The sequence below is a fragment of the Notothenia rossii genome (genome assembly GCF_949606895.1).
Source record: "Notothenia rossii genome assembly, chromosome: 11".
Taxonomy (NCBI): domain Eukaryota; kingdom Metazoa; phylum Chordata; class Actinopteri; order Perciformes; family Nototheniidae; genus Notothenia; species Notothenia rossii.
Genome location: NC_136910.1, coordinates 47,567,588 through 47,578,325, shown reverse-complemented (window position 1 = coordinate 47,578,325; position 10,738 = coordinate 47,567,588). Strand labels below are relative to the sequence as shown.

Here is a 10,738-nt window from a genome sequence, read left to right as displayed (position 1 = left end):
CCTCCTCTGCTTCTAGTTTTTAAGTAAATACTGCCTTAATTACATCTTGCTCCCGCTCTATAATAACTTATGTATGTGTTGTAATCTTCTCCGAAACAGCAGACATGTATAATTCAAAATGTGGCTCCACATTAATGCTGTCTCATCATGTTGTTTTTATCTATAGCACTCTTGAAGCCTTTGCTTACACAATTATGTTTAAAGGATTCTATTATCCTTGTTTTTCTAATGGTCAACAATATGTGGTTCAAGCAAGATTAATTTGATCATTTTAAATGGGAAAGCCTCAATATAGCGTGGCACTTCTGTACTGAAGCAGTCATTTGTTGTTTCAACCATTACAAAGAATGATTATCTTTTTTCCATTTCCTCAGTCATAGCACTATCCACTTTATTCCTTCTTAGGCTGATACAGAGCTGTTTTCATTTGAAGATGTGAAAACCACCCGTCATCGTGAATGTAGATTATACAGATGCCTCAGTTTAAAACACCGGTATGATGGGATCCATTGGATTATTATTGACAGAAAAAAAGATTCCCTCACCACTAAGATGTATTTAAGATATATGAAACCTAACCAAGGTTTTCAAATGAAATGTCCTTTTTCTCTGACAATCTCAGGGGCTTATCTGAATTCCACTCCAATTCATTTCTCAGCGCTACTGCCCACATGATTGCTCTTGATCTGTCATGGATTTGTTCATGTCGGCTACGACCAGCTCACATTTTGAACTTCTTCTCATTTGAAGTCATGCTCTCCTCTGACAGTTATTTATCTCTTTTTTTTGTTAAGGCAGGAGTTTGTTCCTAGACCTCAGGTCCAAGCTCCTTATGTCAGTCATCTGGCTGCCTTTCTTTTAATTAAAAATAATACTGCGAAAAAGATCCTGAAAAAAGCTAGGTGTTTTTTTTCCAGACATGAACGAAAAGAGAGTTTGGCTGAAGGCAACAACTACTCTCCTATTCAAGCGAAAATCAAACAGCCTTTGCTTTTTTTAAGATAGTACAGTTCCTCACGTAGCCACCTGATTGTAAACGTGTGTTTGGTGACTGTCAGCATCTCCTCAATTAAGTAGCACTCAATACAATCCAATCGAGGTTGAAATGACTAAGAGGCACTTTAAGTAGTACTCCCTTTGATCATCTTTGTCCCTTGATAAATGGGTAGCTTTTAACCCTTCACAGCTCCAATACCCTCAAAGCACACCCATTCACTGACTGGCTCGGATCACACAGATATTGATCTGTAAAGAATGGTGAGATGAGTAGGCAGTCAATTGCAGCAAGTAGTGAAATCGACATTTCACAAGGGTAAAGTGAAGGTCCGGCCTCACACAAGGCAACATCATTTTTTCCCAGCAACATCCTGAGGAAATTAGAGGGTATATGTGTGAAGGTTAGGCGATGATAACCTCCTAGAAAAATACACCAAAATGCTCCTTCAATCCTCTATTTTTACAAGTGCGTTTATTATATATAAAGGGAGATAATACTTGTTCCAGGTTTTTGAAATACAGGTTGAGCAAAGTATCACAGACAAAGGATGTGTTCTTTGCAAGGTTATTATATTTGCTCTGTAATCTACAGTATAGGTGTACACGGTGTGTCCAGCCTCCAAATGTTTTGCTTGTTCCGAAGGTTAAAAGCTTCACTTATTGATTCATTTTGTAGGCCTGGTGAGGATTAAAAGGGGCACACAGAAAGAGGGGCTTTATTAGAAAGAAGTCAAACTAAAAGTCTACATCCCGCTAGCAGCTCAGTCGGGGCGTAATACTCGTTTTTAATAAAACCATCAGGAACTGTGTGTTCAAACTGAACATTTTACCTTATCATGAAGCAAGTTAAAAAGTCAGGGGGATCAGTAAAACAATATCTGCACAGGGTGACCTTTTAAACATAGATATTTGAATGTGAACTACCAATGTCAACCTTTGGGTGGCGCTATAGGGGAAGTCAGAATGTCAAGTCTGTAGGCTTTATCATTATATTACATGTTACTTGTTAGATACTTTTATCCAAAGCAACTTACATACTCAATACTGTGGACAATCCCCACAGGAGCAATTTGGGGTGACGTGTCTTGCCTAGGGACACAACAACATGCTGACTGCAGTGGGGTTTAAACCTGTGACCCCCTGATCCGAACACCAACACATAACCCACTGCACCACACGCCTCCATCCTCTGGAGACCATGAATATATGTCCAAAAGTTACAGCAAACAATCCATTGGTTTTGAGATATTATACATACTTACCGACACCTTGAACAGAGTACCACAAAGTTCTAATCAAAGGCAAGTTGGGCCGAAAAACTGTCAAGTCAGTAGTTTCCAACATTTTTTCACAATGGCGGTGGCTTAGGCTAACTTTATTAAAGCAAGTTGTTTGTGTCTTTAGACCTTCAAATTAGTTTATAAAGCTTTACAGACTAAACATTCTTGATTTGATAAAGCGAATTAGAGTGACTTGGCACTGGTTGCCTTTAAAATCCCACAAAACAAGCTATAGTGCAGAGCACCAAAAAAAAGGGGAGCTGTGGTGAAGGAAATGAGAGGAAGGCTTGGGTGTGTAGAAACAGTGAGGGGAGCAGAGTGTTCCAGATAGAGACAGACAGTGGGAGATAGGATAAGAGACATGCTGAAAGTGAGACAAGAGGGTGAGACGGAGAGAGGGACGGCCCAGAATGCATGGGTGGATATGAGCTTTGTCTGGAAAACCCTCTTTATCTGATAGTGTTAATCTTGTACTCGGTTTGCAGCGCCGCCACGCTCCAGCACTTTTAACTAGCTGTGATAATGGGAGGAACAGCATCAAACTCATAATTGAATTAGCTCGCTCTTTATCCCTGTATCTGCCTGAGTCCGCTCACCCCTAAAAACACTCCTCCTCCAACAACTATTCCTTAGCTAATTGACTCTGTTGCCCCGTTTCACCCTACCAATTTATCGAACCGGCTCCCAGCCTGGTTCACCTTTCATTGGCTACTATCTAATCTCATTTTACCCAGAGGTGAGAGGGATTGTTTTGTTTCTGAGCAAGAGAGATAAAGTGGAAGGAAGGGAAATAAAGGAAGCCGGGGCTCTATGTCCAACAGCTTGTGCATTCATTTCATAACTGGATTTAGCTGCAGGTGTTTGAGCATTTAGGGAAACAGGCCAAACCAACAAGCTCGATGTGATTAGGCCAATTTCACTTGCTGTCAGTAAATTGAATTTAGCGTAACTACCTTTTTGAAATTAATAAGGAAAATATGCCCAAGTTAGGGTGTGTTTTAGATTTATCCAAGTACCAGATGATCAATTTGTGATGTTTTTTGAGTGAGATAACTATTGCTCAGAAGCCGGCTGCAGGTTTTATTTGAATTAGCTGACTCATTTGTATCAGAGCTTTTCTCCATCTGCCCCATCCCTTTGCGTCTCTGTGTAGAAGGAGCCAACGGTGGTTTTTCTTTGCGGCTGAGCTGATATCAGAGCAATTGTTCTCGCTTTCATTTATGTCCTCTAAAGGTTAGCTTTGTCCACCAACCCACTCTCTGCCAATGAGTTTAAATAATATCTGATATAGACCCAGACCTGCGTGTGTATATCGCAAGTGTGGAGATATTGGGTTCTCTTCGTCTCCATCTCTGTCTGAGTAATGATCCGCTATCACCTGGATTGAAAAACCAGGAACCATTGTCCTCCTGTTCGTGTCATTTATCTGCCAAGGAGGATGTCTTTTTGTCCGACTGTGAGCAAGATTACAGAAAAACGACTGTCCGGTTTTCAAGGCACTTGGTGGACGTGTGTAGCTTTGTTCAAGATAGAAGCCTTTCAATTTTAGAGTAGATCTGAATAACGGAGTTGATACAAGCATATTGTTTACTTCGGTGACAGGCTTTACATAAAACATTCAGAGTCCGGGCCTCTTAATCTAGAACCAGAGGGTTGGAGTTCTGTCTTTATTATTTGCTCAGGTATCCATTCCTCCATTGTCTCTAAAAGGTTTTTGGCTGTTAATTTAATGCTCTAAATGTCTTATATAACTTTGCAATCTAGGGCATTTGACCTTGGCAGGGGTCTGTGCACTCCAAAAGCCGATTTCTCTAATATTTTTACTTTAGTGGGTGACATAACCTCGCAAATGGCTTCTTAATGATGTCATTGACATAATGTGCCCTCTGATGTTGGAAAGATAAGACCAGAACACCTGCCATTGTTGATTTAAAGCTCTTATTCTAGCCTCTTAACCAATAAAGTCCTCTCTTCACCTCCATTGAATGTTTGTCATCTGTCCATTTTCTTCCACACTAACACAACACCCATGTCTTCTAAACCACCGCTGGTCCCTCCACTATCCACTCAAACACCTTTGACACCAAGATATATTTTCATCCCTGGGCTCTACACAAAGCCCTTTACACCACCTCTCAAACAACAATGCACTCTCCCTTCTGTTTTCTCCCTTTTCTTAAATTGCAATGTTTGTTTTTTTTGTCACAAAAGCCCGATTTGACATCAAGTAAGAAAATTGACAAGTGATAGTTGATGTTGAAAGCTTTACGCTGCTCCCAAGAATACATATCTGTTATGTTAAGTATATGGTGGTTTGGCTGAAAATAAGTAGGGAGGAGTATGGCAGTTACTCATGGTGCACGAACAGCAGTCTCCTAAGTGAAAGTCTTGTGTTTTTGGACAGATCCCCCGCCCAGACTCTGCAGTTAAATTAACTATTTAAAATCTTTTTTTTGTCGGTTATGGTTTTGTTACTTATTTTTAGATTGATGGCTTTAACATCTAAAACATTTAGTGTCTAAATTATGTTTTATTTGCACACAAGAGTCATGGCCTCACATCGTTTGTTTTCCATTTATTTCCCTGCTGTGTAAAGTCAATTTATATAAATGCACATTGGTATTTCACGCAGCATACGAGTGGCCGTCCTGCAGAGTCATTTCTGAGCATCAATCAGGGGAGAGATGAAAACCGTCTTTCTTGACAACCTCATCTCATCTGTAAATACTCATCCCACTGATGCAGGTTTTCATGGAATTAATGAGGCAGCTTCATGTGCTGATGCATGGGAAATTGCTTTCCCTTATTGCCTCACCCCTCCTCCTCCTCCCTCACCAGAAATCATATTAGCAAAAGCAATGTAATTTACAACATGCCATTTGTTAATTTAGCAGCGCTTGCTTGTCAGCTGTCATGTGTGTGTGAGAGATACGGAGAGAGTGTGAAGCAGGAGGAAAGAAACTGAGAGTGAGATGAAAGGATGAGACATGTGAGAAAGAAAGAAAGAAAGAATTATACAGTATTGATCATCTCATCAGCCCTCTAATTAATTGATTCACTAATACATTAGGAATTTACTTGCCAAATACTGTGACAAAACATCAGTTAAGCCAACATATATTTATACGGCATGACCAGCTTTTTTTTTTTTAAATGAAGCACTAATGAAAATAAGTTGTATCTGTAAAGAGCAAGGAGGTGCTGTTCGGTATCATGGGACAAAGCGTTTCTGCCTTCAAACTTGGATGTGATATTTGATCAATAGAGCAGACCTTGGTCCGTATAAGTTGATTATCATTAGCCGTTATCCACTCTCAGTGCTAGTCTGCTTGTGAGTTTGTAGTAATTACTGCGCCGTGTAAAGGTGCAGACTGGGAAACAGGAGGGCAGACAGCAATCAGTCGCATCCTCCTAGTTATTGTCTATGTCTTCCACACCGGCGGCTTTTATCTCTGCTCGTCAGGAGCAGCGACCAACACAAGGCCAGTTATTACCGCCTCAGCGGCCTGGATAAGATCAAAGACGACGTTGAAACACTGAAGATGTAATGACTGTGCTCTTCTAAAGACTGCTGCATGGTTTGTCATGTCATTATCCCCTGGTTAACGCTCAGTTCCCCCCCCCCTTCATCTCTACCAAGTCTTTCTCAGTTTCAGAACAAGGACAGTCTCCAATTATTTTGATGCAGAGAAAGAATTTACCCTGGGCTCATGTTTCACTGGGAACAAATGCGTCTTTCTCATCACCTTTCTTTTTAGCTTTTGGTGTTTTACTTCAGATCTGGCTTTTTCATGCCTTCTTTCTTCATTTCCCTCGCATAAAATATTCTGCCGCATTCGTGCCAGGGGTTTGAACAAGAGCAATTTGTCATGTTGAAAAAGGAAGCACTGAAAGCTGCTCACGTACTTCATGCTAATTCCATGTGACAGAAGGAGGAGGAGGAGGAGCGCAACAGCGTGTCAGTATACTAGAAGAAGAGGAGGTCATGGTTCTTTGGCACATGTTTAGCCTCTGCCAGACTGTGACCATCAGTAATGGAAGTTATAGAAGAACAAAGGGGTTGGACAGATGGGGCAAAGAGGCAAATATTGGAGTCTTGGCTAAACCCCAGTTGTGTTTGAGGTTGTGCCCATGCAGGTTGTTTTCAAACACCATTCATAGCTAAGAAAAGTAAGACTTTGTCCTTCATACATCTCCAATAAATGTGTTATGGGGAACCAGGAAGTATAACGAGCGACAAAGTCAGAAAAACGAGGAGCTTGGGCTGAATGGATGGGATAAAAAAACACCTTATTTTACAAGGAGACTTGTGTTAACGTCCCATGTGAGCCCGGAATACATTTCGTAAAAAGAAAAAAAGTGTAACTTCCGTATTAAAGTGGCAATAGACGATAGAATAATGACCCCAGTAGCTTTTGGATTGGTTTCCCATAATCCTCATTTTACAATGCAATATAGACTGCCGGAGGGCCGAATTACCATTTCAAAAGGATCCTGCGGTCCTTTGTCGTGGATCGCGAGTCCTGGATCTTGAGTCGTGGCTGTGGTCCTGGATCATAAGTCCTGGATGGATATCCTCGTGGATCCATCTTCGTATTATACACACATGCATTTCCAAACATTTGGACTACCTATGTTTTAAATGTATTATCTTTTCAATTTACACACGGCATCTATTGCACGTCTGTCCGTCCTGGGAGAGGGATCCCTCCTCTGTTGCTCTCCCTGAGGTTTCTCCCATTTTTCAATTTAAACTGTGGGTTTTCTCCGGAAGTTTTTTCTTGTACGATGTGAGGGTCTAAGGACAGAGGGTGTCGTATTGTCATACTGATATTCTGTACAAACTGTGAAGTCCACTGAGACAAATGTAACATTTGTGATATTGGGCTATATAAATAAACATTGATTGATTGAAAATAAGAGCCCTAGCCATACAAATGGCACCACTCCCTCGATTGTGCACATGTTGCTGGACATTCATGGGACGTGTTGCGTTCAGACTTTGTATTAACAATGCAACAGATTATTACAAAATGAAGTGAAAACCTTTTCTCTAATATAATTGCGGATAGTTGCGTATATAATAATCCAGAGAGGATGAGTTGCTAAAACTGAAACGTTCCTTTGTCAACAAGTATTTTAGAGAAAAGGACAGCTATTGTTTCCTCATCATCCTCAACTGCCAAAAGCCTTTCAAAAAATGTTTTTCTTCTTTTTTGCTGCAGTTAAGTGCTTTTATATTAGCAGAGCATGTTTTTTATCTGTGCAATAATACTGTCCAAAATATTCTTGTTTTGGTGTTGCAGGAGCTAAAAGAATGTCCTTCCTGTGTGACAGAGACAGACCATGAATGTTTGATCTGTTTGTTTTGTGACCTTGTGTCAATTCAACCCCAACTCATTTCATTTCTGTCTTTTTGAAACGTTTGTTGTGTCAGAGGGAGAAAGAGAATTAAGAGCCCAAGCGTATTTCTGAGGCTCTGAAATCAAATGTTTTTGTTTTCCTTTTAACCCATGTGCACTTCTATTTGTTTCAGGGTCAAACTGAAGGACGGCGTGGCGTTCCTGGGAGCTAGAGCCAGTAATCCTGTTGTGTGGACGGTGAGCCAGGAAGTCAGAAGTGAAGGTCACAGGGTCGTCACCCTCCACTGTCGGCGAAAGGAGAGCAGTTATAGTCAAAGGTACGTCCGTCTCTTCTTCTGCGCAGTTAATCAATGCGTGAATGAAAAATGAAGTGAACACTCTGCTGAACATCCACAAAGCAGCAGCACACCTTCATTATTCTCATCATTTCTCGGACAGCTGTCAGGAGAGAGTGATTGCAAAGAGTGTGGATGAAAAACGACATGACTCAGCATCTAAAGCATTCATTTCTTGGCACTGTCATGGATAACCGTGCAAGATGGAGTGACAACACTTTACAGGTGTGTAGTTTGAAGATGGGTGAATGGCGACAAGGGCATTGGAAGTAGGGGGTGGTTGGAAGTGGGGAAGGGGGCATTGGCCTGCCCAGGGTATGGCGCCGGCCCCATTTAGGTGTCATGATCCCATCGCAAGATCCAGTTCAGTGTGTCAGCAAATCCCATTAAAAGACCAAAGCAGACAGTGGATAGTTCCTGTGTGCCCTAATCTAACAGGGTTACCAAAATACTATTAAATCTAGACCATCCATTGGAATAAATACGATTATTCTCAAGTGACCTACCAGACAAATACCCCAACAGCAAAAGTCAACCAAGGAGCCAATAGCAAGCTGCCAGGTCTTACTAAATAAACATACTGGTGGTTATACATGTTGATGTGTTATCCCGTTAACTACTTCACATTACTGCTAACCATTTTTCCAAACATACCATTAAATATCTCAAGGAATTTGTCTTTCACAAAAAAGCAATAAAATAAAAAGTGTGCTGGTTAGGAATTCAATTAATCAAAATCTACGGTGTTTTTTGAAAATGCATGGTAGTGAAGTACAGTGAGATACAATGTAGCAAATAACTTGTTTAATCCTTGAAATTTCACTCAAGTACATGAAAAAAGGGTATTGCATTGTAAGTTTGATTGAGAAGCTCACCAAACTTACCATTATGTGTATCATTTAAGAACTTCCTACTTTGGTGGGGCAAGGTGATGAATAAAAAGAAGGTTTGAAGAATAGAAGAACAAGTCTGCAACTTTCATATCATGTCCACAAGACTTAAATAATGAATTCAGGCTCATGCGTGGATGATTGCTGCTTACATTTATGTTTTTACATAAATATATGTTTGTGTATCTCTGTACAGTATCTGGTATTCAACGCGACAGATAAACGTTTTTAGGGCAAGACAAAGTAGCTGCTCAAAGGAAATGACACCGTACCTCCACTGTTATTTCCTCCTGTTTGCCAAGGTGATGACGGTGATGAATGACAAGCCATCTATCATTTACATGCATTTCTTTCACACACCCGCTGTGGAGCCTGGACATTGAATTATACAGGATTGCTCAAGTCAAGGTCACACATGTTGAAGCTGGAATGACATCCTGCATCCTGCACCTCGACAAAAGACTACCTTGAAGTATTGAAATGATAATGGAAGGCAAGCTGAGACCCTGTGCTTTTAGGTTCCTTAAGATTACATATCAAATGGAACACCTGTAGAAAAGCAGTGAATGAACAACATTGTTTGTGGTCTTTACAAAAATGCACTGATCTTTAATAGAGAAATTCTCTTTGAGGAGGTTAAGCAGTTACAGAGAGAGTTGAACCAGTTTTTTTAATTTGACTGAAACATTAAAAACATTTTCAAACGGAAAAATCAATGGAAAGTGCTCCCTTTGCGGTGCCAGTAGCCTTGGAAGCCAGTTTGGAAATTATTCTTTGCTTTTTGAGGACACCTGACTGGACAAATACATGATGGGCTTTTATTGGTCTTTGCTTTCGATATTCAAACAGGAACAAAATGAACTCTGTCTACTCATGCAATGTCGACTGAAATGTTGTTTGAAATGACTTTTTAGGGGGAGTAGACCTTGCAATTTCAGAAATGTGCTTCATTTCTGAGCAGAGAACAATGTTCAGAAGTGGCCCAACCACATCATCTATTATAACTCTCTTATTGGTCAAGCCTCTACCTCGAGGGTTCTTCTCTGTAGATATTTTCCAGACTACCATAGAAAGAATTAATACATCTTGTAGTATTAAACTAAGCTAGCTTGGAGAGCAATGTTGAATTTAATCTGAACGTTTTGAAAGTAATTGTTGTAATTAAATCTGTTTCACTTCCTTTTACCTGCAACAATTGTGTTCTCCTTCTGACCAGTAATAGGTTCATACAAATTTTATTCTACTGCTTTCCTGTGGGTAGGAAATATCCCATCAGTCAGGTTAAGTGCAGAACGATCTTCATTAGCCAGAATATGAATGAGGGTTATGGATATAGGCAGAGATGGAAGCCAAGGTTTAAAAAAAGGCAATTGGCCTGAAACATTAAACTCCTCCTTATGTCAATTGAAGCTCACTTTGCCGACCATTAAAACAGCATCACTGGCAGAACCTGGAATATAGACACCGGAAGAGGTCTCTCCTGGGGCCTCATTTATAAAGCCTTGCGTAGGATTCACGTGGGAAGGTTGCTTACGTAGGACAACGCAAATAAATACGCACAGACATTTTCCGATTTATAAAACACTGCATACCGTTTCCCTTTATAAATCACAATCAACTCGATCAAATCAAATGAAATAAAACAAAAGGGTTGTGTAAAATCAGCTGCCAAATCTACCAAATATATGGTGTTCTTAGTTTCCATACCTCCTGTGTTTTATGAGTGACTTATCAAGTCTTGGCAAAAGGGCATAAAACATGATTAAACATGATAGTATATAAATCCATGCTCGTATAGAAACGCAAAACGGCCTCAGTTTAGACGTAATTCTGTCGTTCTGCATCATTTATGAGAAAACATTAACATAAGACAA

The 10,738-nt window shown here is 40.3% G+C and overlaps 1 protein-coding gene across 1 annotated transcript in view; it reads left to right on the top strand.

Annotated features, from left to right (window-relative positions):
* Positions 1-10,738, top strand: part of LOC307025463 (transmembrane protein 132D) — a 134,733-nt gene that overhangs the window by 71,940 nt on the left and 52,055 nt on the right. Inside the window, exon 4 of the mRNA XM_079660160.1 lies at positions 7,813-7,956. Within this exon, the coding sequence (XP_079516286.1) occupies positions 7,813-7,956 (144 nt within the window). The remainder of the gene's footprint in view (positions 1-7,812; positions 7,957-10,738) is intronic.